Genomic DNA, 24,673 nt, shown 5'->3' on the forward strand with positions numbered 1-24,673 from the left:
CAAACGTATGTAGAGACGGAAAAGGGTAAAACTTACCAATCCATGAACACAAACATATACCTTTTTATAATTTGTATATGTAGGTATTGAACTTTGTCAAACAGTATAGTAGCAAAATGTAAAATAACTTTCCAATTCAAATTCATCATTTAAACTATAAAGATATTTTTCATACATTTAATTAAATCAAAGATGATAAGACAAATATTGACAAGTTACCAGTACATTCAAACTGAATAAATACATTTACAATCACTTATCAAACAATAAAAATTTAGCTTAATAGATGTGTAAAACTCACATTCATTTTTTTTTAAACAATAATTTATCATTTTACACTTATGACTCAAATTTACATTACAATGCATTCATAAATGTGTTAACCATTTAATTGCAAGGGATCGAGCAATAATAAAATAAAAGTTCAAACAAAGATCAATCTAAGATTAAATCATCCTGAAGTCAAGCTGAAAACTTTTTATTTCAAAATCACAAGATTGCTGTTATAAAAATATAATAGAGTTGCTTTCTTGCAAGATAAAGGTGTACACATATTATTACCTTTTGATACAAGTCGGATTGTGTTATACCAAAGATTAATATAGTAAAGTTCACCATATAAATCTTTGGATATACAGGATTTATGATATGCAGATAAAATTGATTGCTACACAACATGATACATTTTGTGCCAGTTAAAAATGAAATACAAATAAAGTAAGAAAACACTCATTCAATACTCATACATACACCAGTTTTTTTTTTTACATGAATCACTATTTCATGCTGTATCTATCCTAAATGTATAACTGTAGCAATAGCACTTCTCTTAAATGTTAATACTTTGGTGAAGAATACGCAGATTCAAATGGAATAACACAATTCAGAAAGACTCCATCATGTTATTTGAAACAAAATATTAATTGTAGAACACAAAGGACAACTACAAAGAAACACTTGTAGAACTCCCAACCCTTTCCATCACGGGTATTTAATTAATACATTTTTTTTAAGTAATACAAATATAATATTAACTAGGCATAAGAAAACTAGATATGTATCTTCCTTTCACATCATTGAAACCTTTCATAGTGAAGCTTTGTTGATAATGGTCATTCAGCATCATTGATACAGATCCACACTTGTTTCCTAAAACTCAAACTTAATAAGGTAAAAAAAGGGGGGGTTCCAATTAACTTTTCGACATTTTGTTGACCTACCTTGATATGCCAACAAAGAACAAGATAAAGGGCTCACTTTTTTTCTCTTTTGGTTATTGGACTTATATAATAGGCAATATTAGTCTGCATTTTTTCTAAATAATTTTTCCACAAAATAAAAAATAAAAAAAAATTCCTTCAGTTTTATGAAGGAAATACTTGTTAAAAATGGATTACAAGTCAGACTTAAAAAAAAAATAAAGCACTGCCCTCAGATATGTGAACTTTGCTCTTGATTTTTGTAATTACACATGGAGAACAGGTGATAGACTTTCTACCGACTAAAAAAATTCATGAAGGGATAAAATTTGCCATTTTCTTTTAGGTTTGTTAAACAACCACTTCAATTGAATATCACCTAAGGGTTGTGTAGAATCAATTACCAATATAAATATGGAGATGTGATCTGATTGTCAATAAGAGAACAGTCCACCAAAAAACTAGGATGTAAAAGTTGACAGGTCACTGTAAGACCTTCGACAATGATGATAACCCCATACCATGTAGTAAATTATAAAATCTTTGGATAACATCATAACAAACTGTGAAACATTACAATAGAAAAAAACGCATGCCTGATCCATAAAAGCCCTTTGATAACAAAATGTGATACATTACAACATTGGAAACTAAATGCCTGATTAAATCTAATAACAAACAAGTCATAACAGATGGCAACCAATAGCAACCACTGGTCTACAAGCTAACCCATGTTCTTTCGAAGCTATGTGGAAATATAAACATACTTTTGTTGGCCTTTCAAAAATATGAAATCAGAAATCTTCAAATAAAACTATAAAAAGTAGCTAAATAATGAAATAAAAGTGCACCATTTTATAAAACAGTCAGTAGGAGTTTAATTTGCATCAGATCTTTAAATAGACTACAAGTTGCCATATGCATGAGATAAAGTTTTGTGGAACTGTGAAACTAGCTAACACATTTAACCACTGGTCATATACAGTATGACAATTTTTTACATTTAAGCCCAAGATTTTGACATGTACATAATAAATGGCACTTATTTTATATCCTAAACCTCTATATAAGGCACTAAATATATGAATGACATATGTTGTACAATGTATGTAAACTAATTTAAATCGTTTGAATTAAAATGAAAATTGCCATATTATATTATAAATGCACAAATGCTTAAAAGATGATTATTTATTTTGTAATAATTTATTTAACATTATATACACACTATACAGAAATCAAATGGTAAAAAACCTAAATCTCCCTCCTTCTAATGTATAGACAGGTTTTTGCATGGTAAATCCCTGTCTATAGTGTATATTGATCAAAATTCTTGGCATAACAGTTTTCCATCTCCTAAAACTTAACAGTGTTTAATATAAACAAAATCTGCAGTATTAAAAAGTTTGATGTAGAAAAGTTTCACTACACTATAAATCTGACTAAATACGGATTTCAAATATTATGCACCAATAAAATACCATCTGGTTATACATATCCGACAAGAAATGGCTCAATTTTTGCTGCAAAAAAAATATGAACCTTGCATCATTCTTACAATCATAAAATGATTTGTAAAACATTTTATCAAAAAAAAAACAGAGTTATTTAAGGTAAATAATTTTTTAGAACTCTCAAAACTTCAGAAAATCAACAAAAGTAAAATTTGAAAAATGAAATATAAATACAATGACAAAACTAAAACGTTGCATTTTTTTGTAACCATGACAACTACTAATTGCCAGCAATTTCAAAATTTTTTACCTAAATTTTAAATATACAACAATTACAAGGATATACACATTTTTAGGAGTACAATAGATGATGATGTTATTTGATTATCATTATTTGAATGCTAGAAAAACCTTTGACCACAGAATCAAAATAAAATAAAATCATACAATGCATCGGATATTAAAGATCTGAACACAGATTACCCGTACATACATCATCAAATAATTAAATAAAAAAAAATAGTAGAAAATATCTTTCCCATAACTGTGTCTCACTGAACTTCAGAGCCTTTAACTTGAACAAAGCAGATGGCTCATGGCACTAATATATTGACGCAGTGCAGTTACTGCAGTCGTACATTTTTGTAAATCTAGATTTTTTTGAAGGGGGTGTTATTTCAGACAACTGAATATATACTTCTGAGGAGCGCTGACAAAAATGTTTTGGACAATATTCTGCTAAAAGAAAATCAATAAATCATGAGAAACATGAGCTTTTTTTTTATGGCAATCAAATTTCCTCACATAGATTCAGCACTGTTCTGTATATATATTAGGAAAAACCAGCAGTATATTAAGGACTTGTCTTCAAAAAACTTTAAAAGCATTGAATTATATATTGCAACAAATATTTGTAGTGATTGTATCATTACTAAAACATTAGGTCTAATTATATTTAAAAAGATAACTGAATTTGACAATGTATGGAATGTTTTTGAAAAACTTTTATTGAATACCAGCTAATGTCTTTTTTTTTGTTTCACTTATGACTACTTCATTATAATCTATTTTAAAGAAAATATTATTGTCATGTTATGTACTTGATTGGTGTAGATGGCTGTTGCGAAAGAAATATGTCTCGGTAATTTTGAAATTTTTTCTTTTCAACATAATTATGGGATATTTAAAATATAGATAGGGATGTAACTGGATAATCCTTTTGTGTTTTATTTTTTGCTTTTCTTCTTTATTTATTTTTTTATTTCTTATCTTTTCAATAGAAAATGTAAAATATTTCCAATTAAGATTTATTTATAAAAATGACATTGTATTTATCTTATATGTATTATATTGTATGTATGTCATGTTGTAATTGTTGGAAATAAAAAATCAAAAGTTTTAAAAAAAAAGGGGTCTTATTATTGATAAATGTATTTTGAAGAAAAGAAAGATGATCTGAAAAGTTATTTTTATTTGATTTTTTTTTATTACACATACTGTTCAAAAGTTGAAAGAGGGCAAAAAGAGACTTGAATTTGAATTAAAGATGTTGTCATTTTCAGAAATATGCTTAAAGGTAAAAATAAAAAAGATGCACAGACTCCACTGGGAATCTGTGAACTTTTTAGTAGGCAAGAGTCTAGTTTGTCATCATAATGAACCAGACAAATTGCTTAAATTGCAGAAAATATCAAATTGGCATCAGCTATTTAGATATAACTGCAAAAAATAATACTACCTAACTACGACTACACTCAGGATCAATCAATATCATGAATATTGCACTAATTAACCTGATATATTTTGATTTAAAGGAGATGTTTGGTAAACTGCACTCAACAAATAGAAAAAAAAGTCTTTAATTGATAAAGTATAAACATGAGGTCTTCAACAATAGACAAGTGTCTCTCTATGCTAATGCTCTTATTCACATTGAGGCTTTCTAAGGAGTCTAGAAAATTTAACAGATATTATCAAAGTTTTTTTAACTTGGTTTTCAAGCAATTAAAGCTGTTTCTTTAACTCTCACTTTTATAGCTTCACCCTTAAACCCACATATTTAAACCCCCTACTTAATAATCTCTGTTTTTTACCTAAAAGTTACGACATAGAAAAAAATTTCTAAATTTAAATTATATTATGCATAAATAAAAGATTAGTTTACATAAGAATTAGCATTTCAAGGGACAATTGCTTCAAATATAGAAACATATCCCATGCTTTGAAACAATTTCAAATTCTAAAAATTTACATTCTCATACAATAAAATAGTACAAACACACTGGTTATTAGACTAGTTAGTATAATGAGACATCATTTGATCTTATAATACAGAAATCCATTATTACTTACAGAAAATTAGTGGAATCTGTGTAACTATAAATGGTATTTCTATGTTTTAACTACATGTATACGAATATTCTTCTGAAAAGAGTAAAAGATAGTTCTTGTCCAACCATTCTTGATTATTTCCACAAAATCAGACAAAATTCAGCAGTGTAAAATAAAATAAGCAAATAAATTTTAGAGTAGTTTTGATAAATTAATCAGATCTAGACTTTAAAGATCATTTTCCTATATTCTATGGAATGTTATGGAATGATACATGTATTTACACAACTAAAACCTAGGAATACCACTGAAACATTAGCTCTAATTCATGTTTGGTTGGGAATTTAGGTCAACTGTCTTTCTACACTTGTAGTATCCCTGAAGAGGTTGTCAAATTTTTGTAATAAAATCAGCTTGGATTTCTGTAATGTTATTCTTAAGCCTGCTATATTTCCTGGCAAATACTGGACAGAGGTGCTAACCTCTCAACCCCTACCCCCTCCCCCCCCCCCAAAAAAAAAAATATTGCATCCATAAATAAAATGATTCTTCAGCAACTGACACAAATCAACCCTAAACATTCAAACATCAACTTGTCAAGGTTTTCTTTAAATAAGCTAGAACAGCCTTATTGTCAAGAATCTCCATATGCTCGGCTCCTTTGACAGGAACATGATAAATTTTCTGGGGTTGTTTCCCTTGCCAGTGTAAACATCCCTTCAGACTACGAATATTTACTGTACCATCGCCATCATCTGTTCTAACATTTGGTTGTGAATCTGGCCACATATTACCAGTATATACAAGTGTTCCTGGAGTTGGAATGCCGTAACCATGGACACAATGAACCTCCACACCAGGGGGCGTCAGTGATCTGATCAGATTTGCAGTGTCTTGTCTCATGTACCACCCATCCATGAAATTAATATCCATAAAGAATTGTTGGTAATCATTGACTGTGTAATTCCTGCCAGGTCGTTCAATTAGGACTTCATCCTTACCCCAAAACATATCAGAAGGCATCAGCCAAGCAGAGCTAGGCATAGATCGCTGTTGGACTCTCACATTCAATGCTTTTACAAAGGCTACACCCAGATTATCACCTGAAATGAACCAATTTGTACACATGTAATTTTTTATTGATGATGCACATTCAATGCTTGAACAAAGGCTACACCCAAATTACTGCCTGCAGTCAACCAATTGAAACACATATTACTTTTTGTAGGTGATATTTGGGCTTTAAAGTGAAATTTTATGACAAATTACCCAGGCTGGCTTTCACCTGTTTCTTTCAGGAGACATTGTATTTGATTGAAAAATAAATATTAGTGTTCTTTCTATCTACCCTTAAGTATATAAACTCTAACAAATATATGTCTTACCTGAAGCATAGAGTCTTAGTGGTTTGACGGATCCTCCCCATACACCAGCTAATGATATAAATGACTGAATGAATTTATCTTTCCATGCCTGTGGCTGGTGGTTAAGGAAGTACAATGTTGTAGGGTTCCCCATGCTGTGGCCTAGCAAGATAACTTTTGTATTGTTGTTTAGAGCATATGTTTCCTCAACTAACGTTATTAAATTCTGGTAAAAATCAGCATACTCATCTGGAAAAGTGAAAGGTTCTGTTTATAATACGCACAAAAATCATTTGCAATCAAATAATAACAATTTCATACAATAAATTCTGTTTTTACTTTTTTACTTTGAGCACCACCATTCAACTGAGAAGAAATATTTTTTTAGTGAATTGTTCATGTTCAATGGGAGATAACTTTTTTTTTGCTGATTGAATGATTTTGTCATTTTAATATTTCTCTTCTATTCTGGTGTGTCAGAATGTTTTAAAATACAAATGTACAAGCCATTTCCTACTAAAACAAGAATGTGTCCCCAGTACACGGATGCCCCATCCGCACTATCATTTTCTATGTTCAGTGGACCATGAAAATGGGGTTAAATCTCTAATTTGGAATTAAAATTAGAAAGATCATATCATACAGAACATATATACTAAGTTTCAAGTTGATTAGACTTCAACTTCATCAAAAACTACCTCGACCAAAAACTTTAACCTGAAGCGGGACAGACGGACGGACGGACGGACGAACGAACAGACGGACGGACGCACAGACCAGAAAACATAATGCCCCTAAATGGGGCATAAAAAATCTTATTAAATCTAGCTTACATATATATTGTATATGATGACTGATGCTAAAGTAAATACTACACATGTACATGAATATTTATATATGTATTTCAACCAATGTACATGTACTACAGCTGTGATAGTCTGCTAATTTCTGTGTAAAATACCTTAAATTCAGAAATTATCGCAATGTTTATATCAATGCAGATAATGCAACTGTGTGAGTATTGCAATAACTAATCTCGCATTTTTGTCTATTTCTTTTTAAATTGACAGCTAAAATTCACACAATAGTTCCTTTGTGAGATATCTGGTAAAGTGTTTACACATACTTGGGGCTTTCCTGAAGTCGTATGGAGCACCTCTCACTGATACATTTCTCTCATATCCCCATTTCACCATGGCATTAACTATTGTCGAAAAGTAAGATGCTGGAAAGAATAAAAACAAATTAAATCTGGTAAACATTTTTTAATGCCATGTTATTTCATCAAAGTTTTTTTTTTTACATTTACCCCATATAATGCAACATTGCATACATTCTAATAGGCCTAATTTTTTAAGATTTTCTGCAATTTGTATATGTTGTTCCCCCCCTTTTCCTTTCTCTAAAATGTAAATTGTCAATGCATGTTAACACGTCTTCGGTTTTCAATTGTACAAATGTACTCATTACTTTTTCATTGTTTAACCAGATGCTCCGCAGGGTGCAGCTTTATACGACCGCAGAGGTTGAACCCTGAACGGTTGGGGCAAGTATGGACACAACATTCAAGCTGGATACAGCTCTAAATTTGGATTGTGATTAAATAGTTGACACAGCTTAGGTTTCGGACACAGAATGAATGTGGTCTAATGAACTTAAAAATTTTTTTTTGCCTTTGAGCAATTCACTATGCTGTTGAATATTAATCCTCTCAAAAAAATGTTTGAAGAAATTTTCTTTTTATTTATGAAATCTGAAATGAGAAAAATTTAACAACCACCCCCCCCCCCATTTTTTTCACATCCCCCTTTCCCTTTTTCCAAAACTGATCTCAATTCAAATTTCTAATGGAGTTTGCAACAATAACTACTCATTTAAATACATCATAAAATATTAAAATGTAACAAAAGGTGCTTGTTATCACTGAATAGTAAAGATTGTTTTAATTTATCAGTTGGTAGTAAAAGTGAATATACATTGTATATTGTATAAAACAATGATTTAAGTTGACTCAACTACTATTCTGGACAAAGAAAGATAACTCCAATCAATTGAAAATTTCTTGCTATTGCACAATATTGTGCAATTAGATATTTCTGGCTATTGCGCAATACTGTGCAATTGAAAATATTTGCTATTGCACAATACTGTGCAATTGAAGATTTCTTGCTATTGCGCAATACTGGGCAATTGAAAATTTCTTGCTATTGCACAATACTGTGCAATTGAAAATTTCTTGCTATTGCTGAATACTGTGCAATTGAAAATTTCTTGCTATTGCACAATACTTAATATAATAATTTTGGATCCTGATTTGAACCAACTTGAAAACTGGGCCCATAAACAAAAATCTAAGAACATGTTTAGATTCAGCATATCAAAAAAGCCCAAGAATTCAATTTTTGTTAAAATCAAATTTAGCTTAATTTTGGACCCTTTGGACTTTAATGTAGACCAATTTGAAAACGGGACCAAAAATTAAGAATATACATACACAGTTAGATTTGGCATATCAAAGAACCCCAATTATTCAATTTTTGATGAAATCAAACAAAGTTTAAATTGTACCCCGATTTGGACCAACTTGAAAACTGAGCCAATAATCAAAAATCTAAGTACATTTTTAGATTCAACATATTAAAGAACCCCAAGGATTCAATTTTTGTTAAAATCAAACTAAGTTTAATTTTGGACCCTTTGGACCTTAATGTAGACCAATTTGAAAACGGGACCAAAAATTAAGAATCTACATACACAGTTAGATTTAGCATATCAAAGAACCCCAATTATTCAATTTTTGATGAAATCAAACAGAGTTCAATTTTGGACCCTTTGGGCCCCTTATTCCTAAACTGTTGGGACCAAAACTCCCAAAATCAAACCCAACCTTCCTTTTATGGTCATAAACCTTGTGTTTAAATTTCATAGATTTCTATTTACTTATACTTAAGTTATGGTGCGAAAACCAAGAATAATGCTTATTTGGGCCCCTTTTTGGCCCCTAATTCCTAACTGTTGGGACCTCAACTCCCAAAATCAATCCCAACCTTCCTTTTGTGGTCATAAACCTTCTGTTTAAATTTCACTGATTTCTATTTACTTATACTAAAGTTATTGTGCGAAAACCAAGAATAATGCTTATTTGGCCCTTTTTTGGCCCCTAATTCCTAAACTGTTGGAACCAAAACTCCCAAAATCAATCCCAACCTTCCTTTTGTGGTCATAAACCTTGTGTCAAAATTTCATAGATTTCTATTCACTTAAACTAAAGTTATAGTGCGAAAACCAAGAAAATGCTTATTTGGGCCCTTTTTGGCCCCTTATTCCTAAAATGTTGGGACCAAAACTCCCAAAATCAATCCCAACCTTCCTTTTGTGGTCATAAACCTTGTGTTTAAATTTCACTGATTTCTATTTACTTATACTAAAGTTATTGTGCGAAAACCAAGAATAATGCTTATTTGGGCCCTTTTTTGGCCCCTAATTCCTAAACTGTTAGAACCAAAACTCCCAAAATCAATCCCAACCTTCCTTTTGTGGTCATAAACCTTGTGTCAAAATTTCATAGATTTCTATTCACTTAAACTAAAGTTATTGTGCAAAAACCAAGAATAATGCTTATTTGGGCCCTTTTTTGGCCCCTAATTCCTAAACTATTGGAACCAAAACTCCCAAAATCAATCCCAACCTTCCTTTTGTGGTCATAAACCTTGTGTCAAAATTTCATAGATTTCTATTCACTTAAACTAAAGTTATAGTGCGAAAACCAAGAAAATGCTTATTTGGGCCCTTTTTGGCCCCTTATTCCTAAAATATTGGGACCAAAACTCCCAAAATCAATCCCAACCTTCCTTTTGTGGTCATAAACCTTGTGTCAAAATTTCATCGATTTCTATTCACTTTTACTAAAGTTAGAGTGCGAAAACTAAAAGTATTCGGACGACGACGACGACGCAGACGACGACGCCAACGTGATAGCAATATATGACGAAAAATTAAAATTTTTGCGGTCGTATAAAAATCTTTTTCATTGTTTAAAAATCATGATGTACATTTAAACGAAGACCAAAAGATGTTATGCAGAGAATCATCCTGCCTAAATAACTGGTCTGATACACCTAAACCCAAAACTGGTAAGAAAACTAAACAGAACTTATCATTAGCTGTCTGAGACAGTCTGACATACCTACATGTACAAATGTAGGTCTTATACTTACTAGGACTAATATGGGAAGGATCAAGCCACTCTACCGTCCTTGTATCTCCCCATCCTGGTATCTTTGTTTCGACGCCTGGTGGATTATGGGTTATATGTTTCTCTCTGTCATATATTACTCTGAAAAAGGGAACAGAATAATTTGAATCCCTGGAGGATATTAATGACACATACAGGAATATAAAAATTTAAACATGTATTATATGATCTAATTCTATTACACATATTTATCTTATTCTTACTAGATTTTTTCCTTTTCCTGACCTGTTAATTATTTTTTATCTAATCAACATGTTTTTTTTATCTCATTTATTTCGTATCAGACTTGATGCAGTGGTAGAATCTATATATATCAAAGTGATATCAATTGATGACTTGTACTCACTTAAATGTATGCATATATATCAAACTTGAGAATGGACACTTATGTATAAATTTTGATTTTGAAAACTTTCTGCATCTAACCAGTGTTGAGCATGTCAACCTCATTCCTATCAATCAAAATATTTGAATTTTTCTTATGTTGTGCTGTTACACCATAATTCAAGGTTAGAAATTTAAAGGATTGAGAGCTCCTTATGGTTGTGCTGTTACACCATTATTCAAGGTTAGGAAGGGTTGAGTACTCACAACAAACTTTAACCCTACCTTATTTTTTATGTGTCTGTCTCATGTCAAGAGCCAGTCATTCAGTGGTTGCCTTTGGTTTAAGTCTTCCATATTTGAATTGGTCAGGTGTGTTGTTATAAATAAAGTCAACAGTTTCTAATTTGAATTGTTTCACAATTTCATGTCAGGGCATTTTGTAGCTTTCTATATTAATATTGTTTTTTACGAAAATGGTGACTACCAGTGAAACCCTGGTACAGTAGCTATAAAATATTGCACATGTACAATGTATTTTATTTGACAATGAACAAATCGTTTATTTGCAACTACATTTGTACAATAATCTGACAAGTTGCTATTCTAGTATTTGGCCTTAAAATGATTGTAAACATGATAAAAAATCATTTTCAGGATGAGGGACAGGAAAACATGTTTTTTCCTGTTGTTTTTAGTTAACATTATTTTCATAGTATAACCAATTCTTAAATTTTTTAAACATACATGTACATGTAAGTTTATAGTGGCTGATGTTTACAAACAGCTGTAATCATATAAATTGCACATGTGTATCGCCCTGTAGAAAATGAATTAGCTTAAAATTCAGAAAGCCAAATTAATCTGTTAACTTACCTCATGTTATCAGTGAAGCAATCTATTACAAAGGGAGCTAACTCTTCGAGATTTAGCCATAAACTAAAGTAGTAATTTGTATGAAGAACACACCAAGAATGAGGAGCAGTTGTCTTGTTTAGTTTTGCTACAAATTCACTTCCACCATCTCCAGGTACTGAAAATATTCAATGGGTTAAAAATTAAAAGAAGATTTTGTTTGTATACTTTCCAGCCTAATCCAGGGGTTCAAATTAACCTTTGGTACTGAAAAGGTCCAGGACCTATGACACTCCAAAGTGAAAGGTCTACAACCTAAATTCCAGGTTCTACTTTTAACTTGAAATATATGTCATAACTCAGTAAATTACAAAATTAATGTGCTTTTTATGTTAGGTAAGCTTGTTTCATTGTAAGTGTCAGACTGTCAGTGGTGTATAACATGTTTAACAAGTGAAACTGCGAGCTACTGCTCACTGATGATACCCCCGCCGCAAGTGGATAATATTAATAGTGTAAAAATATGCAAGTGTTCGGTAAACAGGAAGTTGTCGAGTGATGAATCTGAAAACGCATCACACGGTATAGCTGACTTATATAAATCCTGAAACCAAATTTCAGAAATCCTTGTATTGTAGTTCCTGAGGCTGAGAAAAATGTGACGAAAATTTTCAACTTGGCTATCATGTGTAAAATCATACAAGTGTTCGGTAAACAGGAAGTTGTCGAGTGATCAATCTGAAAACGCATCACACGGTATAGCTGACTTAGATAAACCCTGAAACCAAATTTCAGAAATCCTTGTATTGTAGTTCCTGAGAAAAATGCGACGAAAAATATTCATGGGACAGATGGACTGACTGACGGACTGACGGAAGGACAGACAGAGGTAAAACAGTATACCCCCCTTTTTTAAAGCGGGGGTATAATAATATATGATATTGTCTTGTATATTATGCATTCAAATAATGGTTTGTTTTTTTTGGTATTGGGGAGGGTGTCACTGTTTGGGTGTGTTGTCTCAACGACTGGAAATTAATTACTAATTATACCATAATTTTACCATTAGGCCAAATAAAAATATATGTGTGGTTCCAGTAACCCTACCTTCCCTTATTTTTCGGCTTAAAAATAGCCTACCCTAAAGATTTTATTGTCATTTTTTCATTAAGCACTGTTAAAGTCAGAATGTTGCTCCCACAGACTCAATGTAAAAAAAAAAACATAAAATAAAAAAAAATCCCTACCTACCTACCCTAACTTTTTTTCAGATGTAACTGGAACCATAAATACTTTTTTATTTGGCCTTATAACAAACAGTTCAAATTCAAAGCTGTTTACATGGTTTAGGTGTATCATATCTAGTTGCCTTATTATATTAGTTTCTCTGTGGAAATAAAGTAAGAAACTTCAAGATTTTTACTGGCACTTCAAAATTCGGAGGAAATTGGCTCTTAGAATTGCAGTAATATGTTTCACTATCAAAACATCTAAATGTTTATAACTTTATTTTATTAAGGATAAAATAAATTATTGTCACATTTTATTGGGTTTTGACATGAACATGATGAAATTTGTTAACTACATTTGTAATTAAGTAATTTTTTGTTTCTGTCTAAAATATTTCTTGCTTTTTAATTTCTTTCTTTTCAATATATCTTTAATTTGGTTAATAATTCTAGTGTTTATATTTCATCATCATAGATGTATTTTGTCACCTGCCTGGAATTTATCTTTAATTGCAATTGATCGGCAGAACAAGAATTACCCTAATCTGTCCCCAGAATCTGATCTGGTATTGTTATTGTCTTAATTTCCAGTTTATGACATCCATTATTTTTCAATGATGTTTAGTGATGTTTTTTCAGTCAGATACGATTTAACTCAGATTTACACATTATTTGTTCGCAATTTGCCGATTCAAGTTATGGGTTGAATAATATACAGTTTTTAATACATTGTAAGTATGCAATACTGTAGATCAAAATATATTTTGATCTATTGCACTGTTACATATTCAATAACTGTTACCTAATATTATTTCTAAGAATTTGTTAGAACTGACTGATCAGTATATATTAAAACAAATTCTTAGAAATAAATACATGAAAGTAACAATTGTATCAATTGTAATGTGTAAGGAGCATACATGTACATGTACAACCAATACTTTAAAAATTCAATAAAACAGACATGAAATCAAAGTAATTTAAATGACAAGAAATCATTCAAGTCAACATATTAAATATTTTTCAAAATTTAACGGCTATACCAAGAACGCTTAAAACACCCAATTTGATTGGACAACATGAATACCTTTCAACTAACCAGATTTCAGAATGAATAAGAGGTCATTACAGGTCAATGCAAAAGACTGCACACAGGTGCATAGAACTGAACGACACTTTCCAGTGCAATAGACCATGGAACATAAATTGCAGAAAAATAGCAAATAATATAGAAATATTAATAAAACAGTAAAATACTCTTTATTAGGTAATGAAATAACATAGCTGTCATGAATGATAAATATGAAAATAAATTTTGAGATTGTTTAGAAATTTTAGGTTAACTTGAAAGGTCTGCTAAGTAAATTTTTTTCCCCTTCAAATCTTAACATGCTTAAGGTCTGTAGGGCGTAGCTAGTAAGCAAAACGTAATAGTGGAAGGTTGCAATTGCAGGCCACTGCTAATTTGAACCCCTGCCACTCATTATCTTAATTTTTAACTGTCATTATATCAGCAACTGAGCATTCACTCCCATTCAGTGATTCACATTTGCACCCTACATGACTGCCCTCTCATACATTGTATTTGCACCCGATTTAAAGGTTTTGTGTTGAATAATTTTCTAATAATGTTTCAGTTAGTGAATAGCTACATGTATACGATAAAGATAAGTTTTTTATTAACACATATGGATGAGGGTAGTAATATTGCTCTTTACTGTCAGTTGTCAAATGTTCATTTTGGCAACCATTCGTGTCAATTTGGTTAAATTTTCCCGTAATCCTTATCGTGTTTCGTCAGAGGTCTCAAATAAATATCATTACCATTATTTTTGGAAATTAATGAGGGAGGATAGGACCTTTATTGGGACTTCAGGATCGGGTGTTACCTGTTACCTACATGTAATCTGTAGATTCCGTCTCTGTCAGGTGCACCACTATAAGGTGTAACTTAGGTGTTGCTATATACATTTACATATATACAGGGGCTAAATCACACCTTAACTACATGATTTATTATGGGTTTCATCATGAACTTCATGTTAACCGGGTATATACAAATAATGACCATAAATGGGAAGTTTAATATATACTTTGATGGGAAGTTAAAATATACTTTAAACCATGGGAAATTGTAATGTACATGTCATTCCTGCCAACTGTCACTATTTGTGGGGGATTTCCCCCATGGAGGCTTCCAGATTGAATTTTTGAAAGAGCAATTTTGTCCACAATTTTGAACAAAACAATTAGTTTTACAATGACTTCAAGCTTATAAATGTATGAACTAGCCAAAAAACAACATTAAAATGTATTTGAATGCCCCCTTCAAGGTTTTTTTATGACTATAACAGCCATCTTGCAGGCAAAACCCCTATGGGCACTTTGAAAAGTTGGCAGGTATGACATATGTGTATATACTTTAAAGCAAATATGTACATGAATCCTCTCCTGGCTTTATATTCGAATTCATGTTACATGTTTTTAAGCCCAAGATTTCGGGACCAGGACCACTCCTACCCCCCCCCCCCCCTTTTTTAATGTATCTGTGATTCGTTAAAAACCTGTTAATTCTTTAATTGTCTAGATGAAAGTCTACATTTTATCGTCATGTACCAAAAATTACTGTTAACGACATTAGGCAAGAATTTTTACCGTTATTCGTTATAAAGGTACCCTTATTACGACCCTCAAGGATAGTCGATAGAAACAAGTGCTTCTGCACCTGACAAAAGTGACAAAAAACTGACATGTGCATTTGCTATTTATATTTTAAAACAAAGATGTACATTACCTAATATCACAGGATTCAGGATCTTACAATCACAATAAAAAAATAAGAAGAAAAACGTAAATATCAAACGAAACATGTTTGATAAAAATCGTAAATTAAGTCGTTAAGTAAGATGTATATAAATACAGAATCCTACTTCCGGTAGGAATTATATCCGGAAAGGAAACTTGTGACACGTCAAATGACAATGAGGTCACATCTTTTCTAAAGCGGCCAAACTCATAATCTGTAATACTTAACAACGCACGTTATATAAGAAAAAAATATATAAAGTAGCACTATTAACCAGATGAAGAACGAGTATCTCCTTTTATTTATGTCTATGTTACGTTACTTGACTATTTACAGATCAGTGGCGGATCCAGGGTGGGGGACTAAGGGGGGGGGGGTCTTTTGGACGATCAATGCATTTGAAAAGGAGCCTATAGTTAGAACCCCTTTACTCTAGGTTGAGACCCCCCCCCCCATTTTTAAAAATGGCTGGATCAGCCACTGCAGATTGCTGATATCCTGAGCCGACATGCGGCTGGTCAATCTAATGATTAACTTGATCATTTCAGCTTATATGAACAAAGTGTAGTAGTCAGCCGAGAACCAGCTTAATTTTCCTGGCCAATGTGTTTATCAAATACAAATACAGATATATTCATTGGCACAAACTCATTAAACAATAAATAGTTAAGACCTATAGCATTTACATATAACTGGGCCCCCCTTTTTGAGAAAAAAATTGGTTGCTTATATAGGGAATCACTGAAGCGTGACTGGAGTGGGTCCCCTCTTAGGTCAGTCAGTGGGCCCCCACTTATGAAAATTTCTGGATCCGCCACTGGTTTTGAATGCTGTATTACATACCACTGCTCGTAGTCTGTTGTTATTTATGTATTATTGTCATTTTATTAATTTTCTTTGGTTACATTTCCTGACATCAGACTCGGACTTCTCTTGAACTGAATTTGGAATGTACTTATTGTTATGCGTTTACTTTTCACATTGGCAAGAGGTATAGGGGGAGGGTTGAGATCTCGATAATCATGTTTAACCCCGCCGCCTTTTTGCGCCTGTACCAAGTCAGGAGCCTCTGGCCTTTGCTAGTCTTGTATTATTTTTAATTTTAGTTTCTTGTGTACAATTTGGAGTTTTAAAATAGTATGGCGTTCATAATCATTAAACTAGTATATATATTTGTTTAGGGGTTAGCTGAAGGACGCCTCCGGGTGCGGGAATTTCTCGCTGCATTGAAGAACTGTTGGTGACCTTCTGCTGTTGTCTGTTCTATGGTCGGGTTGTTGTCTCTTTGACACATATTCCCCATTTCCATTCTCAATTTCATCAAATGTGAATCAGGGGCGGATCCAGCCATTTTAAAAAGGTGGGGAGGGTCCACTGTGAAACTTGTACATGTCCCCATTCAAATGCATTGCTCGCCCCCCCCCGCCCCCCCCCCCCCAATTGGGGGGGGGGGGGGGGGTTCAACCCCCCCCCCTGACCTCCTGGATCCGGGCCTGTGAATATAGGGCTAATATTTCCAATACGGACTGGACTGGCAATGATGTGAATATCGGGCCAAAATTTCCAATACGGACTGGCAATGATGTTTATATAGGGCCAATATTCCCAAATACGGACTGGCAATGAATCCTGAAGCACAATATATGGTTACATGTTATTCAGGATTCATTGCCAGTCCGTATTGGAAATATTGGACCAGGCCGAAAAGCAATATGACCAAGACGACGTCACCAGTATGACACATTGGTACATATTTGGTAATATTAAGGCTGTTTTCATCGTATTTTTTAACAATTTGTTAATTTTTTGTATTAAATTTGTTTTTCTATGTATCAGCTATCAATTTGTACATTCTAGTACACATTTGTTTACCGGACATTCTTTAACGTACGTTCGGTTTTCTCTCCAACAGTCTATTCCAGCAGCTTGTCCTATATCACCTTGAATATAGGAAGTGGACCCCCCCCCCCCCCCCCGAGCGTTGTGCAACTTTGAGAGGTTTCGTAGTTATGGTTACTGCATACTGAAAATCGACTGTAACGGATGGGGAAACTAAATCAGTATTCATTTTTGGTTGATTAATAGTGTGTCTCATTACAAAGAATATATAGATTGCTTTCTGTAGGTGAATTGCGTATTCAGTTTTGTCGACAAGACCTCTAAGTCTGTGCGAACTTAACAAGGGCCTGGATGGGTATTTCTTTTGCTTCTGTATTCTTCTTTTTTTTGTCTAATGATTTGTCATTATTTTTTTCGCCAATTACTCTCTATTGTCTAATTTTTGCACCCCATTATTTTCTATTCTTTATTTTTATTTGGGTCTATTTTTTCTCTCTATTCTTTCGTCGTTTTTTGCATGATTATTTTTTCTTTGAATCCCATCAATACCCAGCTTTACAGCTGGTCCTGGATCAAGGACAAGTGAAAACGTTTGACACCATGAGTTCAACTTGCTAGCTAACTCAAGTTCAATCATTTAAAAACCCAAACTATACAGTTAGCGACAATGGAATGTTTCCTCCCATTTTTGATAAGAAAGATTTCATAAACAAACTTATATAACTGTCCATACTTCTGTCCACGTGAGGTGATAAGCCGCTTCTATAAAACCAAGTTTCTGACAATGAGTGCCTTAAATCATCAAAATGTGGTACATCGTATTAGTAGCAGCGATAGTTACTGTTGCCAAAGCACAGGTCTTTGGGGCTCTGGGATGTCCAACAGTAAAGCCACAAGCTAGTTTCGACCTCCAAAAAGTAAGTTTCTTTTATTATTTACAGAATAGGATTCATTGTGTCACTGCAGAAGTCTTTGGTCTTGATTTTATACAGTTTTTTTTATGTGCATGTATTATTGTTTCGCTACTCTTTTTTTTCTTTTGTTTGTTTTTTTTTAGTGTAGCAGTTTTTTTTATTTATTAATAAGGAGATGTACTAATAATGACAATGAGTCAACTATTAACCCCAGTAACACTGGGGTAAAGCTGATGACCGTAACTGCATTCACGGTCATCCCAAGATGTCGGATGAAAAATTAGGTCAGTTTTTGTATTGTCTGTTAGAGTGTTTCTATATCATTTTCTTTACAAATCATACATTGAAACGATGTAAATTTATAAAAGAATCACTCGGAAATCACTAATTACTTCTGAGAAATGTGCATGAAACGGGAAATTCGATTTGAAAAAATCGCCAAGATGACCGTAAATCACAATCGAGATGACCGTAACAGAATCAGCGATTCATAACAAGGCTGACCGTAACTGCTTTTAAGATGACCGTAATTTGTAAATGATGACCGTAACTTTTAAAGGATGACCCTCAATTCTAAGAAATATCCGTATTTATATAACTATCTTTTTGTATCAAATGATTAATCGTGTTGGTATACACATATTAATATGAGAGTTTTATCCTATAGGTAGAAGAAAATAAGACGTGCTTCAAATGCTAAGATTACCATATGCATCTTTTTTACAGTAGAGGGTTTAATTTTTAAAATGAATTTGCCAAAAGACATGCAAATGAACAGGAATGGAAAACATGCTACAAAAGCGCGATAAAATGACACCTTACAAGCATAATGAAAAAAATGCGGTGCACAGCTTTCAACTGCTCGACAAAAAGTAAAATCACAAAAATACTGAACTCAGAGGAAAATCAATTCGGAAAGTCCATAATCACATGGCAAAATCAAATAACAAAACGCATCAAAAATGAATGGACAAGAACTGTCATATTCCTGACTTGGTACAGGCATTTTCAAATGTAGAAAATGGTAGATTGAACCTGGTTTTATAGCTAGCTAAACCTCTCACTTGTATGACAGTCGCACCAAATTCCATTATATTGTAACCGATGCGTGAACAAAACAAACAGACATAATAGGTAAAAATGTCAAAAATAGGGGTACAGCAGTCAACATTGTGTTATCATCTTAATCACTATAAAAACAACAAATGTAACGAAGAAGCACAAAAAGGCATACATCAAATTAACATCCTCATTTTGATTATATTATACGATTTTATTTGTCTATGTAAAATGCACCCATCAAGGAAGGAGGGTTTTGAGTACTGGTGAAAATTGCGCGTTTGAAATTCGCACAGGTAGACATGAAATCATTTTGTCGTTCAAAGTATGACGGGATGCATAAATACAGTCACGCAAAATAGATATAACAAAAACTGGCTTAACAGTTAAAGTAATAATAATAAATAAAATAATAGTGCGGTTCAAAGTATGACGGGATACATAAGTACAGAGGCACGTCAAATGTATATCACAAAAACAGTGGGTTAACAGTAAAAGTAATATTAATAAATAAAATAATTTTGTCATTCAAGGTATTCAAAAGATTTTGTTTTGTTTCTGGGATTCCTTTTAATGACATATAATAAATACACATTTTTAAAAATGCCAAAAATTGCATGTACACCCATTGATATTATATCGTCTTTCATTTTGTCGTGCAAATAAAATAACAGAAATATTTTGAAAATATCATTCGAATAAACTAGTGAAGGTGAGCTCCAGCAAAGTAGATCCTTAAAATAGTATTATACGAAAAGCGTATCACAAGGCGGAACGTTGTCAATTTGTATATATACAGAAATGTTATTCATACAGTCAGGATTCTACTTCTTCAAAATTATCTCCCCATTACGCCAGTTCATGCTCACAAACGTAGAAATGGAAGCCATTGTAGGGATGACCAATTTTGCCCTTGAAAACTGATAAATTTATCCACATAGCACCATTACGATCGATCGTTATATGTCAGTTATATCTTAAAAGACAAATGTATCTACTAGCTCATGAGCATTAGTTAATGATCTTGTCTGCATTGATTCAACTTAAAAATATTGTCTGTTCGGATGTCAGATGGAATTTTTGAAAATTCTTAAGCATTTTAAAAAATTCTTATTAAATATTTCGTGGAAGGGCAGACTAAACATTTTCAGTGGTTGAAGATTATAAACCCTAGTTATCACACACAAGAAAATCATATTTTTTCGAAGATATCCATTTTCATCATCCAAATTAAAAGACTGTCGTCAAGTACTTTTAGAAAAAACAGCTATTCGAACACACCTACTCTGTTTTTGTGATTCATTAGATAGGTGTCTCACTTGACCCATATATTTCATCTTTTCGTACTGTCATTTTTTTACGTTATAAAGTCAACCTGTAGCTTTGATATATAATAATGATAGAATCTGAAGCGAGATGCTTTATAAAATACTCTTGCTTTATACGTTTTAAAGACAAAATATACACCCCAAACATGCCCTAACATAAAAAGGTGCACTCGATTTTTCTCTTTTCGATACAATCGTTACCTGTTTTGGGGAATTTTTTCTTGATTCACATAATGGAAGGGCAGACACGAAAATTTCTAAACTAAAAGATTGATATGTTCTCCGTCCGTGATAAAAAAAAAATCGGAGGTTATGCATTTTCTACATCCAACTTATAGATACTATATATAAAAAAGAAGATGTGGTATTATTGCCAATGAGACAACTATCCAGAAAAGACCAAAATGACACAAACATTAACAACTATAGGTAACCGTAAGGCCTTCAACAATGAGCAAAGCCCATACCGCATAGTCAGCTATAAAAGGCCCCGATAAGAACCATGTCGTCGACTTGATATCTTATTGTTTTGCATTACTATGTAATAGATACATTGAAAACTTATCGAATGGTGTTTTTAAAATAAGAAAATTGTCGTTTTATTTGTTTCTATTAACTTTTTAAAATTTTGTTACTATATCAAACATTACAGTTAACATTTACCGCTTTCTCGATAAACACAGAGCTTCGATTCTTTTGTTCTATTTCAAAAGTGTTTCCGTGTGCATATATCAAGACAAATTAAGATTTTAATCTGCTTCCTCTGGAACCATACACATGGGCTCGATTACCAAATATTCGTATGTATTATTAATGTTTTTAAAGCTCCATTTATTGGCATTATGTTTTTCTGGTCTGTGCGTACGTTCGTCCGTTCGTCTGTTTGTTTGTCCGTTTGTCCAGCTTCAAGTTAAATAAAATTGAAATTTAGTACACATTTTCCCTATGGTATTCTCTTTTTAATTCTAATGCCATATTACAATTTTATCCCATTTTCATAGTCCACTAAACATAGAAAATCATAGTGTAGATGAGGCATCCGTGTACTAGGGACACATTCATGTTTCTTCAAATTTTCGTCGTATCGCTGTCAACTTGTGTTAAAATTTTAACGTCGATATCAATAAATATTTCATTGTTTACGAGAAATGTGCAATTTACTATCATTGTTATAAATCCTAAATATGGCCAATTATATTATAGTTTAAAAAAAGAAATTTATGAAACATATTTATATCCGCTAACCGAGCCCTATTGAGATCGACAAACTCAACAAAAAACCTTAATACAATACGGATATTTCTTAGAATTGATGGTCATCCTATAAAAGTTACGGTCGTCCTATATAAATTACAGTCAGTCTTTACAAATTACGGTCATCCTTTACAAGTTACGGTCATCTTTTTACCAATCACGGTCATCCTTGTTTTATGTTACGGTCATCTTGAAAATATTTTGATTATGATTTACGGTCATCTTAACGATTTTTTCAAATCGAATTTCCCGTTTCATGCACATTTCTCGGAAGTAATTAGTGATTTTCGAGTGATTCTTTTATAAATTTACATCGTTTCAATGTATGATTTGTAAAGAAAATGATATAGAAACACTTTAACAGACAATACAGAAACTGACCTAATTTTACATCCGACATCTTGGGATGACCGTGAATGCAGTTACGGTCATCAGCTTTACCCCAGTGAGTAATGACCTTTTTCATATTTTAACTCCTACGGCTTCGAGGATACGATAACATACTTTTAAACGATTTTAAAGATTTGTGTTCAATATATTTTGGAGTGCAAATCATATGATATTTGATTTGAACGCAATTGTCCTTCAGCGTTACAAGGGCAAAACTAAGATACAAACGTCCTAATTGTTAAAAAGAAGATGTTGTATATGATTGCCAATAAGACAACTCTCTACCAAATACTATGTGACACCGACATTAACAACTATAGGCCAAAAGCTCATTCGAGCCCTACTTGTAATGAACTTGGCATTCAAAAAAGAATATCTTCCCGATAAAGTTTATAGTGACAGTGCATATCAACAGCACAGTTACTTAGTCTTTAGTTTTTTTTTATGTTGTGTCATGTGTAATGTTATATGTATGTTTTTTTCTTTTTCATTTTTAGCCATGGCGTCAGTTTATTTTCGATCTATGAGTTTGACTGTCCCTCTGGCATTTTTCGCCCCTCTTTAATATATAAACGTTAACATATATATAGCATTTGCTTTTATATTTTCAGTATCTTGGTGATTGGTATGAAATATACAAATTTAAAGCCAATTTTGAAAATGGACAAAAGTGTGCCCATGCCAACTATCTGTTGAAAGACGATGGTCACATTAGAGTCAACAACTCTGGAAAAACTGCGTAAGTATGGTAATTTAAAACAATTTCTTATCTTATATGTCCCTGTTTTTTTAACTAAATTCCAAGATTTAAGATTAATTACTTTTTTCTTGCATTCATTCACGATACACACATGCGCAACAAGATGAAAGGTAGTAACATATATGAAACTTGCAGACATATTTACAAATGATTAATGGCAGTGAATACCATATGGTTTTTTTATGGACAGGGCAGTCATCTCCTAAAAAGGACATGGACCGAGGCGAATTTGAAGTCCAAAAGTTATTAGATGTGCGACAGATAATAAACTGCCGAGAAGTGCTAGACACTAATCATTTTGTTATAATTCATATATTTTATGAATACCAAACTGTTTCAGTAATAAGTGTTAAAGGATGAAAAAAATCTACTTACATATCGACACGAAACATACTCTTACTTTATAACTTTTATTTCCATAGTGATGGTAAAATGGTACAAGCATTAGGGGACCTGTATATGCCAGACTCAACTAAGCCATCAAGTCTGAAAGTTAAATTTGCCAGCGGTAGGTTACCATGGTTACTATTATGTTCAGTCTTTAGTGCAGCTTCTTTAATTTATTAACTCAATATTCCAATTTTTGGCTCAATTAAAGTTTTACAAATACCAAAGTGACACTTTTCATAGTTGGCTTTGGATAGAGAAAAAGGAATCTCTCAACATTGAAACCGATGTTAAAGCTTTATGTAACAAGTTTATGTGATCTGGAGAATTCAAGACTGTCAATATTATCCGGCCTATTTTCGGAACAACTTTAAATTGGTATCCAAAATATCTCAAAACGGTTGATTTATATGACGGTTTTTGGTTATGATTTAGTTTAGTTTAGTCTTGATTATCTATTACTTTTTCCTTTATTCTGTATTTTCAACATTTCTTTTTTTCGTTTTGTTTTCAGCTGCTCCATATGGAAATTATGTAGTTATTGATACAGATTACACCAACTACACTCTCATATACTCATGTACCAGTATTTTGGGAATCAGCCATTTTGAATTTGCATGGATTCTTGGAAGGCAGAGGACAATGGACCAAGCACTTGTAGATAGACTTTTTGCAGAACTAAAAAGTTATAATGTAAACGTTGGACATTTTATGAAGGAAGATCAAACTGGATGTTAACTAAAAACTATGTGATATTTGTATTATTGTTTTGAAATTTTGCATTTGTTATGTTATATTTGTTTTTTTCTATTGACTAATAAAAAAATAATAATAAACACATGTGAATGTTTCTACAACTTGATATGATTAGTGGCAGGAAACTTTTACAAGGTTTTCTCGTTTGAATTGTTTTACATTGTCTTAT

At 32.4% G+C, this 24,673-nt stretch overlaps 2 protein-coding genes across 2 annotated transcripts; one reads left to right on the top strand and one right to left on the bottom strand.

Moving 5' to 3' along the window:
- Positions 1-163: 163 nt before the first annotated feature.
- Positions 164-15,948, bottom strand: LOC143079613 (lysosomal phospholipase A and acyltransferase-like). Its single transcript, XM_076255052.1, has 6 exons — positions 15,806-15,948; positions 11,804-11,960; positions 10,566-10,684; positions 7,475-7,573; positions 6,370-6,597; positions 164-6,087 (listed from the first exon to the last, which is right to left on the bottom strand). Exons 1-6 carry the CDS (start codon positions 15,879-15,881, stop codon positions 5,573-5,575), a joined length of 1,194 nt encoding a protein of 397 aa, XP_076111167.1. The 5' UTR covers positions 15,882-15,948; the 3' UTR covers positions 164-5,572.
- A 2,472-nt stretch (positions 15,949-18,420) lies between these two features.
- LOC143079617 (apolipoprotein D-like) lies at positions 18,421-24,598 on the top strand. Its single transcript, XM_076255056.1, has 4 exons — positions 18,421-18,573; positions 23,213-23,340; positions 23,784-23,869; positions 24,263-24,598. The coding sequence occupies exons 1-4, from the start codon at positions 18,463-18,465 to the stop codon at positions 24,484-24,486; spliced, it is 549 nt and encodes a 182-aa protein (XP_076111171.1). The 5' UTR covers positions 18,421-18,462; the 3' UTR covers positions 24,487-24,598.
- The last annotated feature ends 75 nt before the right edge of the window (positions 24,599-24,673 follow it).

The sequence above is a fragment of the Mytilus galloprovincialis genome, chromosome 6, assembly GCF_965363235.1.
Source record: "Mytilus galloprovincialis chromosome 6, xbMytGall1.hap1.1, whole genome shotgun sequence".
In the NCBI taxonomy this organism is placed as follows: domain Eukaryota; kingdom Metazoa; phylum Mollusca; class Bivalvia; order Mytilida; family Mytilidae; genus Mytilus; species Mytilus galloprovincialis.

Coding starts and splice junctions, on each gene's coding strand:
- LOC143079613 (XM_076255052.1), bottom strand. CDS start 15,881: ATGTTTCGTTTGATATTTACGTTTTTCTTCTTATTTTTTTATTGTGAT. Junction 6,598..7,474: donor CGACTTCAGGAAAGCCCCAA/GTATGTGTAAAC, acceptor TCACTTTTCCAG/ATGAGTATGCTGATTTTTAC. Junction 6,088..6,369: donor ACTAAGACTCTATGCTTCAG/GTAAGACATATA, acceptor GGTTCATTTCAG/GTGATAATCTGGGTGTAGCC.
- LOC143079617 (XM_076255056.1), top strand. CDS start 18,463: ATGTGGTACATCGTATTAGTAGCAGCGATAGTTACTGTTGCCAAAGCA. Junction 23,341..23,783: donor AACAACTCTGGAAAAACTGC/GTAAGTATGGTA, acceptor TTATTTCCATAG/TGATGGTAAAATGGTACAAG. Junction 23,870..24,262: donor GAAAGTTAAATTTGCCAGCG/GTAGGTTACCAT, acceptor TTTTGTTTTCAG/CTGCTCCATATGGAAATTAT.